A 27,870-nucleotide genomic window follows, 5' to 3' on the forward strand; every position below is an offset into this window, starting at 1 on the left:
CAATAAATGTTGTTCCACTTCATGATTGTGTCCCACTTGTTGTTGATTCTTCACAAAAAAATACAGTTTTATATCTTTATGTCTGAAGCCTGAAATGTGGCAAAAGGTCGCAAAGTTCAAGGGGGCCGAATACTTTCGCAAGGCACTGTATATCAGTCTTATGGCTTGGGGGTAGAAGCGGTCTCGAAGCCTGTTTGTCCCAGAGCCGATGCTCCGGTACCGTTTTTCGGATGGTAGCAGAGTTAACAGTCCATGGCTTGGATGGCTGGAGTTTTTGGCACCACCTGACATAGAGGTCCTAGATTGTACGGAGCTCGGCCCAGTGATGTACGATATGGCCAAAATATCATATCATGGTATTTTTCAACATTTTGATGGTATGACGGTATTTTATGTTTTTGATTTATAAAAGTTCTAAATTTGCTTAAAGATTAGTGTGTGACCATAGGGTGGCAACACATATATTCTAAATTATTTCAATGGGTCTTTCTCCATTCTGATTGTTTTATACTGTTCAATTCAATTTCAACCTAAAACCTCGAACCTGACTAGTCTCCCAGTCCCTGGCACTGAAAATCACCCCAAAGCATGTTGCTGCCACCACCATGCTTCACCGTAAGGATGGTGCCAGGTTTCCTCCAGACGTGACGCTTGGCATTCTGGCCAAAGAGTTCAATCTTGGTTTCGTCAGACCAGAGAATATTGTTTCTCATGGTCTGAGAGTCCTTCAGACTCGTGCCTTTTACTGAGAAGTGGCTTCCATCTGCCCACTCTACCATAAAGGCCTGATTGGTGGAGGGCTGCAGAGATGGTTGTCCTTCTGGAATGTTCTCCCATCTCCACAGAGGAACTTTGGAGCTCTGTCAGAGTGACCCTTGGGATTTTGGTCACCTCCCTGACCAAGGCCCTTCTCGCCCGATTGCTCAGTTTGGCCAGCTCTTGGAAGAGTCTTGGTGGTTCCAAACGTATTCCATTTAAGAATGATGGAGGCCACTGTGTTCTTGGGGACCTACAGTGCTGCAGACATTTTTTTGGTACCCTTCCCCAGATCTGGGCCTCGACACAATCCTGTCTCGGAGCTCTACGGACAATTCCTTCAACCTCATGGCTTGGTTTTTGCTCTGACATACACTTTCAACTGTGGGACCTTACATAGACAGGTGTGTACATTTCCAAATCATGTCCAATCAGTTGAATTTACCACAGGTGGACTTCAATCATGTTGTAGAAACATCTCAAGATTGATCAATGGGAACAGGATGCACCTAAACTCGATTTCGAGTCTCATACCAAAGGGTCTAAATGCTTAAGTAAATAAGGTATTTTTTAATTATTTTTTTATAAATTTGCAGAAATGTCTAAAAACCTGTTTAAGCTTTGTGTTCATGGGGTATTTTGTGTCGATTGATGAGGAAAAAACATATTTAATCAATTTTAGAATAAGGCTGTAATGTAAGAAAATGTGGAAAACTGGAAGAGGTCTGAATATTTTACGAATGCACTGTAAATAAACCGATTAATAAGCCATTCTGTATTGACAAGTCACCTCAGGTTGTAGGAAGCTGCTATATTCATGTTGTGAACTGTGAGCCACAGCCATTTGGACAATTTACCCAACCTGAGGTCTTTCTGACCATACTACTAACATGTTACCCTGGCAACACTCATGTTGTCCTAAATGGCACACTATTTCCCTTTATTGTGCATAAGACGCTCGTCAAAAGTAGCGCACCATATAGGGAATAGGGTGCCATTTGGGACGCAACCAGAGACGAGTCCTAGGGGAGTCTGGCCTGACACATCATTTGCCTATCTCTGTGAGTGACAGAAGTGTGCAGTAGCAATCACAACATGTTAAGGATCCAGAATGAGCTTCTCACTCTCTCCCTCTCCATTGTATTGGAGCTGCCAAGGTGAAAATTGGGCCTGAGTGACTTCGCATTGGATTTGAAGTCCATTTGATGAGGGAGAATCAAGAGGAATGATTATTTAACTAAGCTCAGAGCTCGCTGCAAATCAAACGGGCCTATGATGTGAGAATTCATTTAATGGGGACTCTGTGTGATTGTCTTCAATAAACATCCAGGACCCCAGGGACATGTTTTAATTAACTTGCTTCAGATACAAATAAATTAATGTAAACAAACATAAATGAACTGAGTGCCGCACGGTCTGTTATGTTTTTTTGACAAAACCTCATGAATACTAAAGGAAACCCAGCCTCGATATGAAAGGACATGATTCAGGGAGGCGCCACAGCCTCCCTCCCCAATCTACAGTGGGATGAAATGAAGGGCAGAAGAAGTAGACAGAGAGAAGAGAATACGTGCATCTGTAAAACTGCTGAAATTATGAAAACATCAGTAGCCAAAACATCATAATAAGTACCAAGTGGCCTTTATAAATAGTGAAACTCGGCACAAAAGCAATAATGGCATTATAACGAATATAACTGTCAATTTGAACATTTTATTACATTTTTTATCAAAATGCTTTCGGGAACATGTGAACTTTCATGTACCTTCAAAATAAACGTGTATGCCATCTGTGAATACAAATAAAATAGTTAAATTATGAGCCTAGTTGGTTAATCTGCGGAAAAAGACAGGGACCTTCCCGCTAGCCATGATTAGCTGAGATAATGGATGGGCTGGACATGCCTAGAAATGAGTTTGGATTGGTCTACCATATAGAATGTTTCTGTCCATGTAAAAGATATAACATTGGACTGCCCTCAACAACATGGACTGTACTAAACAACATTACTGCCCTGAATTTTAGCAGGCGCTATAGACAAAGATCAGTGGGGAAAATGTATTATGGACTACCACTACGATCAGTGTGAACCAGATTGACTTGACACAACGTGTCTCGACATGTACAGAGCATTTGGAAAGTATTCAGACTCCTTGACTATTTCCACATTTTGTTACTTTACAGCCTTATCCTAAAGTCGATTCAATGATTATTTTTTCCCCTCATCAATCTACACACAATACCCCTAATGACAAACCAAAATAAGATTTCACATTTTTGCAAATGTATTAAAAAGTACTTACATAAGTATTCAGACCCATTAATCACTTCTTTGTTGAAGTACCTTTGGCAGCGATTACAGCCATGAGTCTTCTTGGGTATGACGCTACAAGTTTGGAACACCTGTATTTGGGGAGTTTCTCCCATTCTTCTCTGCAGATCCTCTCAAGCTCTGTCATGTTGGATGTGGAGCATAGCTCCACAGCTATTTTCAGGTCTCTCCAGAGATGTTTGATCGGGTTCAAGTCTGGGTTCTGGATGGGCCACTCAAGGACATTCAGAGACTTGTATAGAAGCCACTCCTGCATTGTCTTGGCTGTGTGCTTAGGGTTGTTGTCCTGTTGGAAGGTGAACCTTTGCCCCAGTCTGAGGTCCTGAGTGATCTGGAGCAGGTTTTCATCAATGATATCACTGTACTTTGCTCCATTCATCTTTCCCTCAATCCTGACTAGGCTCTTAGTCCCTGCCTCTACATCCCAACAGCATGATGCCTCCACCACCATGTTTCATTCGTAGGGATGGTGCCAGGTTTCCTCCAGACGTGACGCTTGGCATTTAGGCCAAATATTTAAAACTTGGTTTCATCAGACCAGAGAATCTTGTTACTCATGGTCTGAGAGTCATCTAGGTGCCTTTTAGCAATCTCCAAGCGAGCTGTAATGTGCTTTTTACTGGGGAGTGGCTTCCATCTGGCCACTCTACCAATAGGGCCTGATTGGTGGAGAGCTGCAGAGAACTCCCTCGGGTTCTCCCTGACCAAGGCCCTTCTTCGAGTCTCATAACAAAAGGTCTAAATATTTATGTAAATAAGATATATATAAATACATTTGTTTTTTGTGTGCAAAAATGTCTAAAAACCTGTTTTCGTTTTGTCATTATAGGGTATTGTGTGTAGATTTAATCCAATTTAGATTAAGGCTGTAGCGTAACAAAATGTGGAAAAAGTGAAGGGGCCTGAATACATTACGAATGCACTGTACATGTCTAGACAATAGTTACCCATCCACTTAGGTAGATGTGGCTGGTGGGTGGTTGTCACATTTCTTTCACATGACCCATCAATTTAGACAAGTGTGTCTGAGTAAGAATAATCTAATATTTATACAATATTTTTTAACTCAACACTATTTTTGATATTGCTACTATGCAAATATGCAAGTAAATGTACTGTATACACCTTCTGCATCCTCTGCATGTGACATACAATTTGATTTTACTTGATATAGTGTGTTTACCAGAGACGGTAATGTGAAGAACAACATGACCACATTTTGAAGAACAACACCAAAGTCAGATTAGGATATAGATTAAGTGTATTTTTACTACTACTTTTTGCTATTACTTTTACCACTTTTAGACTTGAAATCTTTGGTTATTTACTACACTACTCACTCTGTTTGGCACATGGCCTCACAAGTGAATCCTTAAAGAGGTGGGTGGGGCTAAGTCTTAAGAGGGTGTGAACAATGCTGAATGGTGTAGACAAAGAAGAGCTCTTCAGTAAAGTAGGTGTACCACAATATTCTAGGGCCATTTTCTCAAAAGTGGGGTTACAAGTTTATCAACATTCAAAGCAGAATTACTTTTCCATTGTTCCTCAACTGTAGTGTATGATATACAATTTTCTAGCTCTGAGTCTCTCCTTTTATCCAATGTAAAAAACACCATTTCAAATTTTGCTACATAAGACCAAATTGAGGCAGTGAGTCAAATGTTTTGTCAGCTCGTGCTTATATTGTGTGCATCTTCACACAACGGCATCAGATGGATTTCAGTTGTTCATGGTGCCGGCCAGATTAGTTTTCTTTGCAAGCAAGCAAATTGTTCACCAATGACAGTAAAGTTAGGAAATTGTTCATGGTGACATTTCTCCCCTTGCCAACGTGAGGTTCCACAAGCCCCATCACCACATTCTCTGACTCTCGATCACTTGCTGCCCGATGTGGATATTTTCACAGATATTGAAAGCCGCTCAGCATGTAAAATTACGCACGCTCTCACTGTGTAGCATACTCCAAATAGCCCGGAAGAGATTGATAAGACTGCTTTGATTCAGTGGACTGATATAGGGTGCACACAGTGCCTTCAGAAAGTATTCATACACTTTCAATTATTCCCCAGCCTGAATTCACAATGTATTAGATTGTTTTCCCCCCATCTACACACAACACCCCATTATGAGAAAGTAATAACATGTTTGTAAAAATGTTTGCAAATTTATTGAAAATGAAATACAGAAATAACACATTTTCACAAGTATTGACACCCCTGAGTCAATACTTTGTAGAAGCACCTTTGGCAGCGATTACAGCTGTGAGTTTTTCAGGGTAGGTCTCTACGAGCTTTCCAGACTTGGATTGTGCAACATTTGCCCATTAGTCAATATTCTTCAAGTTATGTCAAATTGGTTGTTGGATCATTGCTAGACAGCCATTTTCAGGTCTTGCCATAGATTTTCAAGAAGATTTAAGTCAAAACTGTAAATCGGCTATTCAGTAACATTCACTGTCTTCTTGGTAAGCAACTCCAGTGTAGACTTGGCCTTGTGTTTTAGGTTATTCTCATGCTGAAAGGTCAACTAATCTCCCAGTGTCTGGTGGCAAGCCGAATGAACCAGGGTTTCCTCTAGAGTTTTGCCGGTGCTTGGCTCCATTCCATTTATATTTTATCCTGAAAAACTCCCCAGTCCTTAACGATTACAAGCATAACATGATGCAGCCACCACTTCGCTTACAAATACGGAGAGTGGCAATGTGTTGTATTGGATTTGCCCCAAACATATCACTTTGTTGTATTCAGGAAAATATTTTCACTCTGTCAATTAGATTAGTATTGTGGAGTAAACTACAATGTTGTTGATCCATCCTCAGTTTTCAACTATCACAGCCATTAAACTCTGTAACTGTTTTAAAGTCGCCATTGGCATCATGGTGAAATCCCTGAGCAGTTTCCTTCCTCTCCGGCAACTGAGATAGGAAGGACGCCTGTATCTTTGTAGTGACTTGGTGTATTGATACACTATCTAAAGTGTAATTAATAACTTCACCGTGATCAAGGGGATATTCAAGGTCTGCTTTTTTACCCATCTACTGTACTAATAGGTGCCCTTCTTTGCGAGGCATTGGAAAACATCCCTGGTGTTTGTGGTTGAATCTGTGTTTGAAATTCACTGCTCTCCTGAGGGACCTTACATATAATTGCATGTGTGGAGTAGAGATGAGGTAGTCATTCAAAATCATGTAAAAAAATATTATTGCACACAGAGTGCAACTTATGTGACTTGTTAACACTAAAACCGCCATAGGTCAACGGCTACTGATGTTTGATTTGTAAATAAAACATAAAGGCAAAAGAAAAAGCTTCCTCCTGCACCTTCCCTGACTTTTACTAAATGTTTGCATTTTACATTGCTCAGTTGTCAGAATCTTTAAATGCCAAACTGAAAAGCATTTAGAGCTCTTTTACCTGTTGTTTCCACACCTAGTACCACCTTAATGGGCCAAGACAAATGCGCTGTAGGATGTTGGTACCAAGCCAGGTGCTAATGCGCCTCTCTCGCCTCACTGAATGACAAATGGATGAATGGGAGATAATTGTGCAGGTTACTTCACAATTTGATTTAAATTAGGCCTTGCTGAATGACAAGGAAGGTGAAGAGGTTGATTTAATTTAGAAAGACAATAGTGTAATGATGAGTTTGTTATGCCTATTTGTCAGCTTTGGCGCTCATGTTTATAGCAAATAATTTGACTTGCAGGTTGATATATTTTCCTTTTGTTTTACTTTGTAAAAATAAGCTGATATGGAATTGTTTTATTTACTATAACTATGTGTTGCAGTAGGCCTTTAGAATAACGCAAAACATATCTTGACTCTATCCTAATTGATGAGAAGGGACTTGAAGGGAAGCAAACGATGCCAGCAAACGATGCCAGCCCACTGAATGAATGACAAATGGATGAAAGGAGATAATTGTGCACATTACTTTAGAATCAAATTTAAATGAGGCCTAACTAAATGGTAAGGAGGGAGAAGATATTGATTTAATTATGAACAACAATAGTATAATGATGAGTTTGTGTTATATCTATTTATCATCGTTGGTGCACATGTTAGTAACTTGACCACGCACCTTGCGGGTTGATACCATTCTGTTTTAAGTTTTACTTTGTAAAAATAAGCCGTTATGGGACAGTTTTTTATTACTAATCACATTTACAGTAAGGGAAACGAAAACATGCTACGAAAAACATGCAGTAGGCCTTTAGAATAATGCAAAACATATCCTTGACTATCCAAGTTGATAGGGGAAGCAAACAATGTCAGTCAGCCAGCACAGCGGCCCATCGAAACTACACCTAAACTAATTTCACACATAAGAGTTAGAATATAGACTAGATTAAATTGACAATAGTCTGATGAGTGACAATATTATCAGTTGTCAAATTGTACATGAAGAGATGGGCATAGCATGGAAATGACAGATGCAGGGAAAGGATCATCAGTTAATCAAATCGTCCTTCAGAGTCACATGCAGGTAAAACATTTTGATTTCTGTATAGTATCAAAAAGAGCATATTCTGCAGTTTCTATGACAATTACATTTGTCAAATAACTCTCAAAATTCAGAGGTGCAATTCTATTTCCAAATGTCACTTTTTCCATCTGCACAATCTATGCATTCAGCAAATTACCAAATTCACTATTCTGTTTTCTTTTAAATACATGTTCTTATTTCCACAATGTTTCTTTAGACCTGACAAAACTAAATTATTACGGACTTTGTTGTGATGGACGAACTAGTGTTTTTTGTTATTACTTATAGCCTAGAGTAACATAAACTAATAAAAATGAAATGATGTTCTTTGTAATAATAGTTTTATGGTTTTCTAATGTTACTTAAGACCTTTAAAAACACCACTAAATTATTATTCTTCAGATAGCATATATGAAATGTATTTACTAGACCGTTAGAATATTGATGAGTCATCGGTTGGAAGTGTCAAGAATTGGCTTCAGGCCTACATTTTCACTAGGAATTTGCATATTTATAAAAAAAACATATCCATGACTATTTAAAAATAAAAATACTGTTGTTAAATTTATACATGGATATACTGTGCATTTCCACAAATATTTATTCATGCATATCATGCTATACAATTGATTCTTCACTATTTAACAAGCCTTGGTGCTTATGTTTGCACACCTTGCGGGTTGATATGTGGCAACGTTCCCTAGCAGGTACTTACAGGCTGAAAGGCCAGTCGCTGCTAGTGTTACGCACATTTTTACTCCTGAACATACAGTTGAGGTCGGACGTTTACATAACTTAGGTTGGAGTCATTAAGACTTGTTTTTCAATCACTCCACAAATATCTTGTTAACAAACTATAGTTTTGGCAAGTCGGTTAGGACATATGGTTTGTGTAATTTTTCAAACAATTGTTTACAGATAGAGTGAATTATAAGTGAAATAATCTATCACAATTCCAGTGGGTCAGAAGTTTACATGCACTAAGTTGGCTGTGCCTTTCAACAGCTTGGAAAATTCCAGAAAATTATGTCATGGCTTTAGAAGCTTCTGATAGGCTAATTGACATCATTTGAGTCAATTGAAGGTGTACCTGTAGATGTATTTCAAGGCCTACCTTGAAACTCAGTGCCTCTTTGCTTGACATCATGGGAAAGTCAAAAGAAATCAAGACCTCAGAAAAATAAATTGTAGATCTACACAAGTCTGGTTCATCCTTGGGAGCAATTTCCAAACGCCTGAAGGTATCACGTTCATCTGTACAAACAATAGTACACAAGTATAAACACCATGGGACCACACAGCCGTCATACCGCTCTGGAAGGAGACACGTTCTGTCTCCTAAAGATGAATGTACTTTGTTTGCGAAAAGTGCAAATCAATCCCAGAACAACAGCAAAGGACCTTGTGAAGATGCTGGAGGAAACAGGAACAGAAGTATCTATATCCACAGTAAAACAAGTCCTATATCGACATAACCTGAAAGGCCACTCAGCGAGGAAGAAGCCACTGCTCCAAAACCGCCATAAAAAAGCCAGACTACGCATTGCAACAAGCACATGGGGACAAAAAACGTACTTTTTGGAGAAATGTCCTTTGGTCTGATGAAACAAAAATAGAACTGTTTGACCATAATGACCATCGTTATGTTTGGAGGAAAAAGAGGGATGTTTGCAAGCCGAAGAACACCATCCAACTGTGAAGCACTGGGGTGGCAGCATCATCTTGTGTGGGTGCTTTGCTGCAAGAGGGACTGGTGCACTTCACAAAATAGATGGCATCATGAGGAAAGTTATGTGAAAACATATGTGGATATATTGAAGCAACATCTAAAGACATCAGTCAGGAAGTTAAAGCTTGGTCGCAAATGGGTCTTCCAAATGGACAATGACCCAAGCATACTTCCAAAGTTGTGGCAAAATGGCTTAAGGACAGCAAAGTCAAGGTATTGGAATGGCCATAGGCTTTCCATGACAAAGGGCTTGAATACATATTGACTGAAGATAATTCAGCTTTTTATTTTTAATTAATTTGTAAAAATGTGAAAAACATCATTCCTCTTTGACACTATGGGTTCTTGTGTGTAGGCCAGTGACAAAAAAAATATCGCATTTTAATCCATTTTAAATTCCTGCTATAACACAACAAAATGTGGAAAAAGTCAAGGGGTGTGAATACTTTCTGAAGCACTGTACCATTTTAAGATTATAATTAGCATGGATCAATACAATAGAATGGGCCACCCTGATCTTAATTTAAAATAGTTGATTATATAATTATGTATCGTTCCCTTCCCCTCACTCATCATCTCACCCATTCTCCCACTTTCTCCCCATCATACTTTACTTAATTCATTTAATATTTTTTTAAATGTGTGAAATTAGTTTCAGTATAGTTTAGGTTCCGATTCAAAGCAATTATTGGGGTGATTATCAGCTCTGGGCACTTTCAACTATCGGAAGAAGGAGTGGAGCGGAGCTGGCCTTAATCTTGGGAGAAGGAGGGCAACGGGGGAAAACCATAAAACAGTCATGTTTGTGATATTAAGATTCTAACACTGACTGTGTTATATAGACTTATTTAGGAAAAGACAAGGACAGGGACGGACGGACATGACTTAAAAAATAATAAATAAATAATATTAATGATCAGTCAAAATGACTGCTTTCACGGTTCTAGTGTTAAGGTATAGACACTCTCGTTGACTTCTTGCTATTCTGAGCACCAAGATGCACTTCCCAGTAACAAAATGTCTACTTTGAACCTGACCGGTGAAATGACACAATGCCCCAAAGCCATCATGTGTAATAAATACATTTCCATGCAAACTTACAGAAGAACAACTTAAAAAATAGACCAGAAGTAATTTTATAATCTCAAAGGGTATGTCCCAAATTGCACCATATTCCCTATATAGTGCTACTTTTGACCAGAGCTCTATAGGTGATCTGGGACAAAGAAAGTCACAGCAACAACATTCCCAATTGTTGGGTTGGGCTATGAACTGTGATCTGGCAATGTGAGCCTCCAGTACCTTGGTGGCCAGGCGTTTGACGGCCTCCTCCTTGCGTCTCTGGACCTCAGGGGTGCCGGGACAGCTGTTGTTCCGCATGGTGTTGGTGGCGCTGGGTGGAGGGGTGGGCTGAGGGGGCTGGCTGAGGGGGAGGTCGGTGCTCTGGGGGTCCCCACCATCTAAAAGGAAGAGCGGGAGGGAAGCAGGGTCGTCCGTCAACAGGAAGACTCACTGTAAAGACTATTCAGGTGCAACCATGGCTGCATCCTAAATGGCACCCATTTCCAATAGTGCACTACTTTTTACTTGTCAAAAGCAGCACACTATATAGGGAATTGGCTGCTGTTTGGGACTAACTTTTCATTGTTTGACAAATCAGTTCTTACTCTCACAATGAAAATGTATTTTCATTCGTACAGAATAACCTTGTGAGATTGTGTGGAAGACGTATGCATAGCATATAGTATTCAGAATTTACCAACTCGAGAAAGCATAGAAATGACATCAATGCAACCAAGGCTGTGCCCTTCTGTATTCAGAAACATACAGTAGTCTGTAGCATTACAATTACACTACTGTTCAAAAGTTTGGGGTCACTTAGAAATGTCCTTGTTTTTAAAAGAAAAGCACCTTTTTTGTACATTAAAATAACATCAAATTGATCAGAAATACAGTGTAGACAACGTTAATGTTGTAAATGACAATTGTCGCTGGACAGCTTCATTAAATAGTACCCGCAAAACACCAGTCCGGGATGCTGGCCTTCTAGGCAGAGTTCCTTTGTCCATTGCCTGTGTTCTTTTGCCCATATTAATATTTTATTTTTATTGGCCAGTCTGAAATATGGCTTTTTCTTTGCCACTCTGCCTAGAAGGCCAGCATCCCAGAGTCGCCTCATCACGGTTGACATTGAGACTGGTGTTTTACGGGTACTATTTAATGAAGCTGCCAGTTGAGGACTTGTGAGGCGTCAGTTTCTCAAACTAGACACTCTAATGTACTTGTCCTCTTGCTCAGTTGTGCACTGGGGCCTCCCACTCCGCTTTCTATTAGAACCAGTTTGCGCTGTTCTGTGAAGGGAGTAGTACACAGCGTTGTACGAGATCTTCAGTTTCTTGGTAATTTCTCACATGGAATAGCCTTCATTTCACAGAACAAGAATAGACTGACCAGTTTCAGAAGAATGTATTTGTTTCTGGCCATTTCGAAGCTGCAATCAAACCCACAAATGCTGATGCTCCAGATACTCAACTAGTCAAAAGAAGGGCAGTTTTATTTCTTCTTTAATCAGGATAACAGTTTTCAGCTGTGCTAACATAATTACAAAAATGTTTTCTAATGCTCAATTAGCCTTTTAAAATTATAAACTTGGATTAGCTAACTCAACATGCCATTGGAACACAGGAGTGATGGTTGCTGATAATGGGCCTCTGTCATTTACAACATTAACAATGTCTACACTGTATTTCTGATCAATTTGATGTTATTTTAAAGGGCAAAAAAAAATGGCTTTTCTTTCAAAAACAAGGACATTTCAAAGTGACCTGAAACATTTGAACAATAGAGTACATATTTTTTCTGCCAAGTGAAAACTTTATACCTATCTGTATCACTTCCTGTCAGAACCTAGATGATTGACGTGTTGGGCTACATAGTTCCTGGACATTTCATGTCACTACTGTACATGTTGATGGATTTAACCACACATTATTTCAGCCCACAGTCTAATCTCCTTTCTGTAAGTCCCTGACATGTCTATGTACACAAGAGCACCCAACATGAATGATGATGAGGAGGAGGATTAGGTCACATTTGGTCCAGGCAGTGCATGACTGTGGATGTGTCCTGGTCAAAAGGAGTGCACTAAATAGGGAATAGGGTACCATTTGAAATGTAACTACGGGTTATTTCTTACTTTTGGGTGATGAGCTGGGACTGTTAGAGGCGATCTGCCGCATGCGGCCGCCGTGACAGCTGAGCGCCACCAGGCGGGAGATGATAGCCGTCTTGCCGAAGCCCACATTGCCCACAACCACGGCGCCGCGGCTCTCCTCGCAACCGTCGCCCTTCAGAACGTCCTCCAGCTGCTGGAAGAGCCAATCGCGGCCCACAAACACAGAGTCTGTGGTGATGCTGGGCACCTCGAACAGCAGCGGCTTGAGCATGATGTCCACCGTCTTGTAGGGAGCGAAGCGTGCTGGAAGAAACCAAATAAAAGACAAACATTTACCAACTGAAAGTTCATAAGAAAAGAGGGCATATATAATGAATCATACATTTAGCTAGGCGTGAGAGTGAATAAATAGACAGACATTTATTCCCTAGCTGGTGTGAAGCCAAGCCTCGAAACCAATTCAGTCACTGATTAGGGAACGTCTCCATCTGAAACACTGTTTACACCTGTACTGTCTACCTTACACATCTTTCATCTGTTTTCTCTGAAAGCTTGGCCTCCGCATGCTAATTTATCTCTCATCTGGATGTGCACGTCTTGCCGTGGCGTGTGTATGTGTCAGGTTTGCAATCCACAGAAATGTTAAACATTGTATCATATTGCGTCATTTTGCCGGAGTATCATCCAGGATAATCAGATTGAAAACAACATTTTTCTCCTGTAAACATCTGAACCGTCTTTGTGTGTCTCATTGTCACACCATTCATTCACAAACCATTTGAGGAACATTAATATCAGTTGATCATAATAACCATCTGTCTGTCTACGGCGGTTGCAGTGTGATAAGTGCTGACTGTCAACCAGGCAATAAAGCACCTGCTGCAGGCCAAACACTCTCTCAGGGCTGTTGAGGGGAGGAGAGGATATGCCTGGACTGCAGTCAGTGTCCACCGCACAGCTAGAGAAAGAATGGGCTATTTTTCCTCTGTAGCTCTCTCTCTCTCTGTCTTCATCATTGCCCTCTCTATCTTTCCCCCCTCTCTCTGTATTTTCCCTCTCTCTCTGTCTGTCACGTTCTGACCATCGTTCGTGTGTGTTTTCCTTGTTTTAGTGTTGGTCAGGACGTGAGCTGGGTGGGCATTCTATGTTGTGTGTCTGGTTTGTCTATTCCTATGTTTGGCCTGATATGGTTCTCAATCAGAGGCAGGTGTTAGTCATTGTCTCTGATTGGGAACCATATTTAGGTAGCCTGTTTTGTGGGTGATTGTTCCTGTCTCTGTGTTTGTTGCACCAGATAGGGCTGTTTTTTTCTTCACATTTCTTGTTTTGTAGATTGTTCATCTTTATTAAAGATGTCTTCAAGTAACCACGCTGCGTTCTGGTCCGCCTCTCTTTCCCCAGAAGAAAACCGTTATAGAATCACCCACCAACCAAGGACCAAGCGGCGTGGTAAACAGAGGCAACAGCAGCAGCAGGAGAAGCGACAGGTGCAGCAGGAGCAACAGCAGCAGCAGCAAAAGCAGCAGCAGGAGAAGCAACAGAGGCAGCAGGAGAAGCAGCAGCAGCAGGAGCAACAGCAGCAGCAGCAGCAGTGGGAGAGGCTGCACTATTTGGAAGAATGGACTTGGGAGGAGATCCTTGACGGGAAAGGACCCTGGGCAGAGCCAGGGGAATATTGCTGCCCAAAGCCGAGCTGGAGGCAGCGAAAGCAGAGAGGCGGCATTATGAGGAGCTAGCACGGCAGAGCGGCTGGAAGCCCGAGAGGCACCCCCAAAAATTTCTTGGGAGGGGAGAGTGTGGCAGAGTCAGGAGCCAGACCTGAGCCAACTCCCCCTGTTAACCGTAAGGAGCCATGGATGTTATCGGAGCTATCGGCGAAGCTGAGGGCTGAGTCTGAGAGGGTCGAGGAGTTATTGGACAGAATGGAGGAGAGTGAACGGATGGGAGTTGAGGAGACACTCGAGGAGGTGTTAATAGAATTGGGGGAGTGTGAAGAGAGAGAGCAGTTGATTTGGCGTAGTATGCAAAGCATTCACCCTGAGGTGTGTGTCCCCAGCCCGGTAACACCAGTGCCGGCACCCCGCACCAGGCTGTCTCTCCGTCCCATCAACACAGGTGCTCCCGCCTGTCCGGCGCTACCAGAGTTTCCGCCCCTCAGTCCAGAGGCGCCAGAGCCCCTCAGTCCAGAGGCGCCAGAGCCCCTCAGTCCAGAGGCGCCAGAGCCCCTCTGTCCAGCGCGGCTGGAGCCTTCCTCTCCGGCGCAGCCGGAGTCTCCCGCCCGTCCGGCGCTGCCAGAGCTCCCGCCCCTCATTCCAGAGGTGCCAGAGCCCCTCATTCCAGAGGCGCCAGAGCTCCTCGGTCCAGCACTGCCAGAGCCTTCCTGCCCAGCGCCGCCTGAGCTACCCGTCTGCCCAGCGCCGCCTGGGCTACCCGTCTCCCCAGCGCCGCCTGAGCTACCCGTCTGCCCAGCGCCGCCTGAGCTACCCGTCTGCCCAGCGCCGCCTGAGCTACCCGTCTGCCCAGCGCCACCTGAGCTACCCGTCTGCCCAGCGCCGCCTGAGCTACCCAGTCTGCCTAGCGCCGCCAGTCTGCCCAGCGCCGCCAGTCTGCCCAGCGCCGCAAGTGCCGCCAGTCTGCCCAGCGCCGCCAGTCTGCCCAGCGCCGCCAGTCAGCCAGGAGCCGCCAGGATCCGCCAGTCAGCCTGGATCTGCCAGGATCCGCCAGTCAGCCAGGATCTGCCAGTCAGCCAGGATCTGCCAGAACTGCCAGTCAGCCAGGATCTGCCAGTCATCCAGGATCCGCCAGTCAGCCAGGATCCGCCAGTCAGCCTGGATCTGCTAGAACTGCCAGTCAGCCAGGATCTGCCAGAACTGCCAGTCAGCCAGAACTGCCAGAACTGCCAGTCAGCCAGGATCCGCCAGTCATCCAGGATCCGCCAGTCAGCCAGGATCCGCCAGTCAGCCTGGATCTGCTAGAACTGCCAGTCAGCCAGAACTGCCAGTCAGCCGGGATCCGCCAGTCAGCCGGGATCCGCCAGTCAGCCGGGATCCGCCAGTCAGCCGGGATCCGCCAGTCTGCCAGGATCCGCCAGGATCTTCCAGATCCGCCAGTCAGCCAGGATCCGCCATTCATCCAGGATCCGCCTCTCTTTCCCCAGAAGAAAATCGTTACACTGTCTTTCTTTCTTTCTCTCTCTCCATCTCTTAGTCTGAGCTATGACCAGCTAGCTCCATTGGCTTGGACCATTTGTAAGTAATCTTCAACAGGGCAGCTAGCTTCAGCACTGATTATTTCTCTCTCCCACACACCTTGACTGCATAAGAGGGACAAATCAGTACTAGCCGTACTATCCGACAACCACCAGTCCCCTCCGTCTACTGAGCTCTGGGAATAGCAGTTTAGTTGGAGAAGCTGCTCAACTGCATTTAAATGGAAATCATGGAGGTGGATGGCAAAGGTTTGCAATTTAACAAACATGAATGCTTCTATTAGACTGCTTACAGTGTCTAATGAAAGCCAAACACATAATGCTCATAAATGTGGACTGTTGCAAAAATGTATGTCCAGAGGGACATTTTACATAAGTCTAACAACTTTATACTGACAGCGGCAGAGAAAACTGAGATGGTTTTAAAAGAGGGTTAAATAGTAGCAGCAGCAAAGGGGGGACCAACTCCATATTAATAAACATACTTTTGGCCATGTAGCATATGCTGCTCTGTGATCTATGGAATAGGTTTACATTTTCCCTATGTTTTGTTTATAATTCTGGTGTGCACTGTGCTGGCCCTTATTCTATCCCGGAGAATAGCTAGTTATTGTTTGGCTGTGATCCAAATGGCACACTTTTCCCTATTATATAGTGCACTACAAAGGGTCCTGGTCAAAAGAAGTGAACTATATAGGGAATGGGGTACCATTTAGGACATAGTCTCGGTGTACATGCTGTTTAACAGTACCTTTGGAGTCTTGTGGTGCCCTCCCACCTGTGTTATGCCAGGGCAGCCGAATGGACGTCCGCAGGGGAGTATTACGCTGTTCATCAAGATAGCTCAGGTCTTCCAGCTTGGTGGAACTGGTGGCTACAGAGAGAGAGAGAGAGAGAGAACTATGAGATTGTGTTTTTCACGAAAATGATGACGTGATTCGCAGTTCAGCCTTTATTAGGTGATTACTCTGAACAGACAATGATCACCAGCAAAAACCAATGATGACAAACATGTCACGGGGGAAATCATGTCAATAAGTCATAAATTCTAATCCAGGGTTTGTCCGGAATACGCTGAGAGAGAGAAAAGAGGAGTAGAGAGAAGAAGCAGGGACACAGATCCAGGGTGACGATGGCAGGATTTCAGGTAGAGGAAAGTGAATGGGAGTTTGGCCAGAGCAGTGGACCCTGGCATTGGCAGTTCCCTGGAGGTGGTGTGGGCACTGGGCAGCCAGGTACAGTACAGCCGACAGGTGGTGAGCAATATCCAAATGCCTCGCGTCCCAAATGCCTCGCTATTCCCTTTATTGTGCAATACTTTAGACCAGGGCCCATAGTGCATCTGGTGAAAAGTAGTTCACTTTATAGGGAATATGGTGCCACTTGGGACTCAGCAAATTAATATGGATGTCAGGAACACAACACAGAGCCAACAGACACATTTACTCACTAAAGCCAGCCTTACTACAGGGATTACTGCATGAAAACATACAGTAGGCTACAGCAGCATTACAGAGAGAACTCACAGAACATGCAGCCTATAGCCACAGGAGAAGAAACAGCCATGAAGGAAGAATGACTGTCATTGGATCAGAATGAGAAGTGATAATAAACACTAGCAGTTTGTTATATAAAATTCAACCTCAAACTCTACCTACCGTCTGAGCCGGCATCCTCTAGCAACATGCAGACAAAGACAGACAACGTTAAACAAGGTCTTCGGGGTTCCTGGCAACAATGAAATCACCATGGAGACCTGGCTGTCATGTTTAAAGGAACAACAACAATGCGGAAAAGACACCAGTTTTTTTTTTTTGCTAAACAGCTAAATGGATGTAACAATTCTTGATTGTCCCTTTAACAGGAAAATCAAAGCCCTCCTCTCTCTCTCTCTACTCCATCTGCCTCAGCTGAGCTGGGAGGACAGACAGGACAGTATGCGACTCTCTTCTCCAACTTACTTGGGAGGAATGTTCTCCTAATTAGGAACCCGCAGGGAAGGCAGCGCGCATCAACAGAACTTTAATAGGCATCAACAGAACTTTAATAGGCATCAATAAAACTTTAATAGGAATCAATAGAACTTTAATAGGCAAAAATAAAACTCAACGATCAGCCACTTTTATGTTTCACTTTTCACAAGCCTGATGATGTGAATTTTACTTCAGCTCTAAAATGAGAATAAATGAGAGCTCAAGTCTGAGACAGCATAACTTTAATTCAGCATGCACGGTGAGAAATCACTTCACACAATGCAGCCAGAATGTTAAACCGTTTGTTGCACTTGAGCTCAATGCTCCCAACAGTGCCAACCTGTTAGTGCTGGGCAGTGGGCCCCCACCGGTATTACCACACTAGAGGCTGAAGTAGCTACTTACAGTCGGTCAGCGGTAGCAGAGCCAGAGAGCTGGGCAGGACAGCAGCAGGTATTTAAAAACACTCCCGGCGTGGAGCAGGCAGGCTGAAAGGCAGGCAGGGCGGAGGCCCTTTGTGGAAAAGCTCCAGAGAATTATTCTCCCCAGTGGGCTGGATGCTCATCAGGGTACCCAAGTGAATCTTCTGCCCCAGCGCTCCCATCCATTTACAGGCACACTGGCCGCATTCAACTGGTGACTGGGCTTGGCAGTCCACAGGCATTGCTCTCTCTCCCTCTCCCTATCTCACAACATCCACAGCATTAGCAGCGCTCCGTGCAAAATGAATACAGGTGCTTTATGAGAATGTTCCCTCTACCCACCCCTCACACAGATTTTTAGCAAGCGGAGGAGAAAAAGTGGGTGAATAAACCAAAGAAGAAATGAAAGGCGGGAATGTGATGAGAGCTGCTCTCCTGGCTGATTACAGTTTGCACTAGGCAGCCGGACTCGCAGAGGAATTAATCAATGATCCTCCCTGTACTGCTGTCACACAGAGAGAGAGGGGAGGGTGAGAGGGGGAGATGGAGAAAGAGAGTGAGAGATATATATACAGTATATACAGAGAGGGAGAGGAAAGGGAGTGGAGGGAGAGAGAAAGTGAAAGAGGGATAGAGAAAAGAAAGAGCCAAAACCAGGGCACTGGGAGAGAGGAGGAGGAGGGTAGGGTGAACCGCAGAGTGAATGATGTAAGGAAGAGAGGAGTGAGAGATGGCAGAAAGGAGGGGGACAGTAGAAGAGATGGAGGGAGGGAGAGAGAAGTTAAGTTGAAAGTCTGCGCGGCGATCCAGCTCTAGCGCATCATTCAAGCCCCATGCTGACATTCGTGGACTGCAGTGAGATTACCATCCCATCTCTCCTTCTCTCTCTCCCTCCACCCCTTTCGTGCTCTCAGTAGACCCATTGGAATTGGTATCCCTTTATACAAAGCTGCAACACAGATATTCGCAGCAGTCTGTTAGTGCTAAAACCAAGGAGGCAGTGTAACTTGTTTCAGAGTGGTACTAGGGCCGTCTCACAGATGCACTGTGCCATTAGATGCTCTTACATTTTCGCCTGTGACAGAGCTCCTCGAAGGCTGCACCATTTCCCACTACACAAAAATGGCCAATCCTCTCTAACGTAAGAGAAGAAAAATACACAAAATGTAATGCTGTAAAGTCATGTTTCTATATTTGTTCTTTCAAGCCCCAACATATTATACAGTGTGCCAATAGTCAGTCTCTCTCTCTCTCTCTCCTCTTCTTCTTATTCCAGCAGCAGATCATTCCTGGTTGATGTGTTATTGTGTATGAATATGTTGGGAGCAGCTTTGAAGCTCCACAGATGTGACAGGTTCCTTTCTGATGAAAATCGGTTATTTTTTGTGCAGCTTTGCCCTTTGAATCCCTCTGTTCTTTGTCTCCTGTGTCGGAGTAGGATGAGGGGGGGGGGGGTCAGCTGAGTTGCGAGCTCTGTGGACATCGCTTCGCCTGCACCGGTGCACCACTCCCCAGTACTTGTGTACATCCCAAATTGCAATCCTATTCTCAAAAGTAGGGAACAGGGTGCCACATGGCCATAGGGGCTTTGTTAAAAGTAGTGTACTAGTGTACATTTGAAGTTGGAAGTTTACATACACTTTAGCCAAATACATACAAACTCAGTTTTTCACAATTCCTGACATTTAATCAGAGTAAAAATTCCCTGTCTTGGGTCAGTTAGGATCACCACTTTTATTTTAAGAATGTGACATGTCGTAATAATAGTAGAGAGAATGATTTATTTCAGATTACATTTTTTTCATCACATTCCCAGTGGGTCAGCAGTTTACATACACTCAATTAGTATTTGGTAGCATTGCCTTTAAATTGTTAAACTTGGGTCAAACGTTTCGGGTAGCCTTCCACAAGCTTCCCACAATAAGTTGGGTGAATTTTGGCCCATTCCTCCTGACAGAGCTGGTGGAACTGAGTCAGGTTTGTAGGCCTCCTTGCTCATACACCCTTTTTCAGTCCTGCCCACACATTTTCTATGGGATTGAGGTCAAGGCTTTGTGATGGCCACTCCAATACCGTGACTTTGTTGTCCTTAAGCCATTTTGCCACAACTTTGGAAGTATGCTTGGGGTCATTGTCCATTTGGAAAACCCATTTGAGATGTTGCTTTAATATATCCACATAATGTTTCTCCCTCATGATGCCATCTATTTTGTGAAGTGCATCAGTTCCTCCTGCAGCAAAGCGCCCCCACAACATGATGCTGCCACCCCCATGCTTCACAGTTGGGATGGTGTTCTTCGGCTTGCAAACATCCCCCCTTTTCCTCCAAACATAACGATGGTCATTATGGCCAAACAGTTCTATTTTTGTTTCATCAGACCAGAGGATATTTCTCCAAATAGTACGATCTTTGTCCCCAGGTGCAGTTGCAAACCGTAGTCTGGCTTTTGCATTGCAGTTTTGGAGCAGTGGCTTCTTCCTTGCTGTGTGGCCTTTCAAGTTATGTCGATAAAGGACTCATTTTACTGTGAATATAGATACTTTTGTACCTGTTTCCTCCAGGATCTTCACAAGGTCCTTTGCTATTGTTCTGGGATTGATTTGCACTTTTCGCACCAAAGTACGTTCATCTCTAGGAGACAGAACGTGTCTCCTTTCAGAGTGGTATGACTGCTGCGTGGTCCCATGGTGTTTATACTTACGTACTATTGTTTGTACAGATGGACATGGTACCTTCAGGTGTTTGGAAATTGCTCCCAAAGATGAACCAGACTTGTGGAGGTCTTGGATGATTTCTTTTGATTTTCCCATGATGTCAAGCAAAGAGGCACTGAGTTTGAAGGTAGGCCTTGAAATACATCCACGGGTACACCTCCAATTGACTCAAATGACGTCAATTAGCCTATCAGAAGCTGTCATGCACAAAGTAGATGCCCTAACCGACTTGCCAAACCTATAGTTGTTAACAAGAAATTTGTGGAGTGATTGAAAAACAAGTTTTAATGACTCCAACCTAAGTTATGTAAACTTCTGACTTCAACTGTGTATAGGAGGAATAAGGTGCCTATTGGGACACACACCCAGTGTTAGTTAGTAGGCTCTAGTATAGGCTTAATGCCTCCAGAAGCCTCTTGGCATCTCCCAACTCAAATCCCTCTCTGACCCGCCATGTCAAAATGCCCTGAGCTGGAATTGACTAAGTGCAAAATGGAAATCAAAGTCGCTTATGCACAGATTGTGGCACATAACCAAGTAAACAGATTGCGCTTGATACCTCGCTGGTTGTCGCTGGCTGCATGGCGAGCAATCTGATTGTTATGAAGAAAATAAATAAACTAATGAGGATGTAACAGCCTGCATAAATCTGTTTTCCCCCCTGTTATTTTGTTACCAAACACAAACATGTTTATTCATCCCACTGTAAGACATGACAGAGTATATGAGGAGTAAGTTGCTCCCCTCGCGGGCACAGAGACTTAGATCTGACCTGTTAGTGTGGTGCAGGCAGAAGACACTGCAGACACTGCAGGGCACATAGCAGAATGCAGAAGAGCTTTAAAGCAGACCAGAGCACACACACTTCACTGGAGCCCTGCATTACACTGCCTATATCCCCCAGAATGCTGGCCAAGCAATACAGGCAAACTACATGTATGGAAGGACTCAATATCAATGTTATTAGAAATAATTAAGTTAAGTGTACCTATTAAGCCCACCAAAATTTAAGTCTAGACATTTCTAACATATACTGTCCTAATTTCTGTTTGAAAAGTTGAGATTAAATGAAAGACTCATCTCTCACATGAGGTTTTATGACTTTACTTAAATTCTTAAATAAATATTTGATAAAATGTGTGAAAAGACTGGACTGAGCATAATTGGTACGGAAAGCCCATAGGTGTTCCAAATAAGCCCACCTAATTTTAAAAACTACATAATGACATGTATATAAAATGTGATTATATTAATCTTCACGTAAATTTAGTAAAATAAACAGATAATTACTATTCATCGTGAAAGTAGCACTCATAACAGGGGGGTGTCCAATATTATCCACAAAGACCAATGTGGATTTAGGCTTTTGTTCTTGCCAACCAGTACACACCTGATTCAACTAATCATAGACTTCAATCAAGACATGAATAGTTAAAGCAGGTATGTTATTACTTGGTTATAAAAAATATAAGAAGCCATGCACAAAGACCATAACACACACACAAGTTTCAATGAAATATCTGAAACCGGATTCACATTTGCTGTACTGATATTCTTGTTCATTAGTTAAACTTCCTAAAGCTTATCTGAAGACTGTATCAAATCTCCCTTTCTACTGTTCTATTACAAAGGTACAGGTGGTGGACCAACAAACATAATCACCTGGATGAATGAAGGACAACAATATGACAATGTCACTTGTGGGAATTTACACATACCTGTAAATAACTTAATAATAAAACATCTGATTGGATTAGAATAAACACTGCTGTGGACATGACAACCAGGTTAATTGATTGACATATTAAAGAGCAGAATTGTTTTATTTTCTATTTGAATTCAAAGATGAAAGTGGGCTTAACAGCTACACTTACCCTAACAATCACATAATTTCTTTTGAGGATCACCAGGATCAAGACGATGAAAAAAAGTATAGATTCCACATATTCCTGATATGTAGTACAGTCAAGTTCTAGTTCATTCAATGAAGTTACATGGCAGAATACAATTGAACTCTGAATTGTGTGATGGATGAAATTAAAAAGGATGCTAATAAAGTCCTACAAGGAGCGAATCCACAAAGCAAAGCAATGTTGGGACCTGTCAGTCAAACTCTGTCAGATGGCTCACTGAAGGCTGGTAGCATACTGTGCTCGGTTGTCTCTCCACAGGTTTATATAAATCAATAAGCACCACTGAGTTGAATGCTAATTGGCTGCTCAAAATTGGATCCGATCGATCCCTGAAGAAGAGGTCTTTATCTTTGCTCTGGCTCTAACCTTCTTCACCCATTGGCAACTTTGTGAAAAAGGACAATTCGGCTCACGTCAATGTGACCTTTCAAAGTGTTGTCTTTCAGGTTGCGTCCCCAATGGCACCCAAATATAGTGCACTGTGTAGGGAAAAGGGTGCACCTCAGTCTCCAAACTGAGCCAGTCAATGTCCAGATATGGTCAGAGGCAATGTTCCCTCGAATATGTTTCGGCACTGAGCAAATTTCAGGTCTGCTAAGCTCAAACTTGAAACTTGTAAAATGGCTGTGCAACTTCCGCCGAGTGTTTACTGTGAGCATTGGAGCTGTACCCGCTTTCATTTACAGTTTTAACAGTGGCCAAGTAGGCTACTGTGGCCATTTGATCAACATGGAAATAGTGGTTCTATCATTCAGCCTACAGTAGCAGCCAATCTGTGTTCAATGTAGGCCTACATTCCATGAGACGTTCAAAAAAACATGCAGAGCTTCAAATGAACCTGATTAACCACTTGTCTGTCAGACAAGGTGATTGAACATTTTTATGTGTTGTTTGATGCAAGAAACCACTTTACAAAATACAATTAATCCTTATTCCCATACCATGTATTACAGAGAACAAGACAAATTATGCTACCCTCTGCCTATTGGCTACTTAGTTTATTCAAGCCTGTCTCAAAATACAACACTGGCCCTTTAAGACATAAAAAAAGCTCTTTACCTGACCTGCTTTTCAAAGATGGCTAGAAATGTACACATTTTGTGCTCTTGTAGGAAGCAATCACTCCCACATTGCTGACTACAAATTATATATAACTGGGCTAATAACTCACTAACTAGCAAAGAATATGAACAAATGTGCACATGTGGCTACATGCAGGGATGTAAACTGGTGAGGGCCAAAAAGGTACAACTTTTTTTGTTGCACCGAAACATGCACAAAAAAATCCCTGCTTGGGAGAAAAACTGTTTTTTACCTTATTAAACAACAAAGAATATGATCTACATGATCAATCTCTGTGTGTAAAATAAAAAGTGGTTAATATGAACTCACGGCTAAAAAAATGTAAAGAAAGCAACCCAATGTTATTTGTTGCCTGGACTTTACTGCAAATGACACTCAAGTCTTAACAAAACATAATACACTAATATTGCAGTTAGCCATGACAGCCTTTATAATAGAATGCTTGTGACCATACACACATCTAATATAAAACCCATCTTAAAGTAGAAATAGAATGAAACAAACAGGCATTCTATTTTTGATCTATTATAGTGGCCACTATAGACATTGATCAAGTGCACAAGGCTACATGTGTGCAAAAATAACGTTCACTGAGTAAAAAATGTAATAACCCCCTCACTCACACACAAGTGTTACTGTCAAGTTCAACACAACTAAAGCAATATCTTTGGGCTACACTGCACATTATTACATTGTACACTTTCTGTCTGTGGACATCTGTTCTACAGTGTGCCAGCAGCAGAGCATGATACCATTTGTTGGCATAAATGATCTATTTCAGGCAGAGAATACACCTGGCATACCCCTTTTTATCTACTGTATTGAAAAAGTGAGAAAGAGTGTGGTGTTCCTTTCACCTCTATAGAGGCATCAACTTGTTTAAAACCTCATTTTCAGCCAATTCTATCTTTCTGAAAATTAACCACATACTGTAGGTCGCCAGTTGTACGGTGTTTCCTCCGACACATTGGTGCGGTTGGCTGCCGGGTTAAGCGGGGCGTTGTGTTAAGAAGCAGTGCGGCTTGGCTGAGTTGTGTTTCGGGGGAACGCATGGCTCTCGACCTTCGCCTTCCCGAGTCTGTACGGGAGTTGCAGCGTTGGGACAAGACCAATTGGATACCACGGAAATTGGGTAATTTTTTTATATTTTTTAAATAGGCTAATGTTGCTCAACATTTCTGTGGCTAGCCTACGGAGAATTCGATCCAGCTAACAAGATACTTAACAATGGTAACAATACTTGTTCCACCACACTTTCTCCCTCACCTCAAATTTTCCAAATGCCAGCTGTTTTTCGGTTACAGCTCATGAAGTACACTTCATCACCTTCTCACCCCCGTCTTCGTGGTCAGGCTTCTCACCTACCACTTCGTTATCGTTCTGGGGACGGGCTGCTGTAACTGGCAAACTGCCTTTCCACTCTCTACTGTCTTTTCATAGTCCTTTCCACTCTCTACTGTCTTTTCATAGTGCATACTGATGCTGTAACTACCAAATTGGTTGTCTCTTCTCTCTTCAATCACCTGCTGCATTCTGTTGTTACGTGATCGATTGGCTGAACGATTGCTCCAAACGCGCATCACTCGTTCCCTTACAGTCAGTAGTGATCCAAAGCCACCCCAAACTTTTTTTCATCGGCTCTATAAGAATTATATAGGTCACCTATTTTGAATTCAAAAAGGCGAATTTCACCGAAAGGTGAATAGTATTCCTCTCTGTACATGCAGCTGTCGCTTTGATCTAAAAACAAGTGCATAATAATTGCGACCGCTCATGCTGTAAAACAGTCCAGTTCAAAGTGAACGGCACAAATCCATATATGGCAATGTTCTATTTGCACATACAGTGCATTCGAAAAGTATTCAGACACCTTCCCTTTTCCCAAATGTTGTTATTTTACAGCCTTATTCTAAAATGGATTAAATAAATAAAATCCTCATCAAGCTACACACAATGCCCCATAACGATAAAGCAAAAGTTTTTTTGAAATGTTTGCACATTTATTAAAAATAAAAAACAGAAATAACTTATTTACATAAATATTTAGACCCTTTGTTATGAGATTCAAAATTGAGTTCAGGTGCAACCTGTTTCCATTGATCATCCTTGAGATGTTTCTACAACTTGATTCGAGTCCACCTGTGGTAAATTCAATTGATTGGACATGATTTGGAAAGGCACACACACCTGTCTATATAAGGTCCCACAGTTGACAGTGCATGTAAAATCAAAAACCAAGCCATGAGGTCGAAGGAATTGTCCGTAGAGCTCCGAGACATGATTGTGTTGAGTCACAAATCTGGGGAAGGGTACCAAAACATGTATGCAGCAGTGAAGGTCCCCACGAACACAGTGGCCTCCATCATTCTTAAATGGAAGAAGTTTGGAACAACCAAGACTCTTCCTCTAGAACTGGCCACCCCGGCCGAACTGAGTAATCGGGGGAGAAGGGCCTTGGTCAGGGAGATGACCTAGACCCGAGGGTCACTCTGACAGAGCTCCAGAGTTCCTCTGTGGAGATGGGAGAATCTTCCAGAAGGACAACCATCTCTGCAGCACTCCACCAATCAGGCCTTTATGATAGAGTGGCCAAAACGGAAGACACCCCACAGTAAAAGGCACCGCTTGGAGTTTGCCAAAAGGCACCTAAAGGACTCTCAGACCATGAGAAATCAAGATTGAACTTTTTGGCATGAATACCAAGCGTCACATCTGGAGGAAACCTGGCACCATCCCTACCGTGAAGCATGGTGGTGGCAGCATCATGCTGTGGGAATGTTTTTCAGTGGCAGGGACTGGGAGACTAGTCAGGATCGAGAGAAATATGAACGGAGCAAAGTACAGAGAGATCTTTGATGAAATCCTGCTCCAGACCACTCAGGAGCTCAGACTGGGACGACGGTTCACCCTCAGAGGACAACGACCCTAAACACAAAGTCTCTGAATGTCATTGAGTGGCCCAACCAGAGCCATGCCTTGAACCCGATCAAACATCTCGAGAAACCTGAAAATAGCTGTACAGAGACACTCCCCATCCAACCTGACAGAACTTGAGAGGATCTGAAGAGAAGAATAGGAGAAACTCCCCAAATACAGGTGTGCCAAGCTTGTAGCGTCATACTCAATACTCGTGGCTGTAATTGCTGCCAAAGATGTTTCAACAAAGTACTGGGTAAAGGATCTGAATACTTATTGAAATGTGATAGTTCAATTGTTTCTTTTAATACATTTTCTAAATACCTGTTTTTGCTTTGTCATTATGGGGTATTGTGTGTAGATTAATGAGATAAAACATATATAATATTGAATAAGGCTACAACGTAACAAAATGTGGAAAAAAATCAAGGGGTCTGAATACTTTACGAAAGCACTGTAGGCCTACTGCAGCTCTGATTGGTTATTGCGCACCGGTCTGTGTAGTGTACAGGCCTGAGTAGTGCCTGTCAATACAATAGAATCGTACTCCGATACGCTATGCCTACAACAAAATCTAAATCTAAATCTAACAAATTCTATGTCTTGTATAGTTTGTTTTGTTTTCGGGATGTTACATGGAAAGTGGTTAATATTGCATTGATTCGATCCCAATTCCCACAGTAAAGGCAAACGTTGATAGTGTTAACAGACAGGGAAAACTTTAGAAAGTTGAGTGAAGTTCAATCTTGTGCTTCTCTGCAGGGGCTGATTTTACCGCAGTCCCGCGCACACTGGCAGCTTAGAGGGAACATTGGTCAAATGTAACAAAATGGACGCCATGTGCACCATCAACATCAGAGAAATAAGTGGAGAAGTCTTCAGAGAACAGTGAGACTCCACATATATGTACATTCTCAATGAGCAAATTGGAAACTTGACAATAAAAGCATACCCAAAGAATCCCCTCATAAAATCCATACGTGAGTAGACAAAACATAAATGCTGATAAAAAACAGTTTCTGGTTTATCACCTCATCCACCAGTGGTTAAAACACATTACTTTATGATTTGAAGTAATGACTGTAACATAAGCAAACCTGCAGAACACCTGGGGACCACTGAGTGTGTCCATCTGGGACTCGTGGAGATGACATCAGTCTAAG

At 42.6% G+C, this 27,870-nt stretch overlaps 1 protein-coding gene across 1 annotated transcript in view; it reads right to left on the minus strand.

The window, feature by feature from the left end:
- The window catches only part of LOC135538662 (protein TANC1-like), a 293,087-nt gene that overhangs the window by 71,438 nt on the left and 193,779 nt on the right, over positions 1 to 27,870 (minus strand). The window contains 3 exon segments of the mRNA XM_064964546.1: positions 10,605 to 10,762; positions 12,499 to 12,780; positions 16,437 to 16,559. Of these exon segments, the coding sequence (XP_064820618.1) occupies positions 10,605 to 10,762; positions 12,499 to 12,780; positions 16,437 to 16,559 (563 nt within the window).

This window comes from Oncorhynchus masou, unplaced genomic scaffold (genome assembly GCF_036934945.1).
Source record: "Oncorhynchus masou masou isolate Uvic2021 unplaced genomic scaffold, UVic_Omas_1.1 unplaced_scaffold_16___fragment_2___debris, whole genome shotgun sequence".
NCBI classification, from domain to species: domain Eukaryota; kingdom Metazoa; phylum Chordata; class Actinopteri; order Salmoniformes; family Salmonidae; genus Oncorhynchus; species Oncorhynchus masou.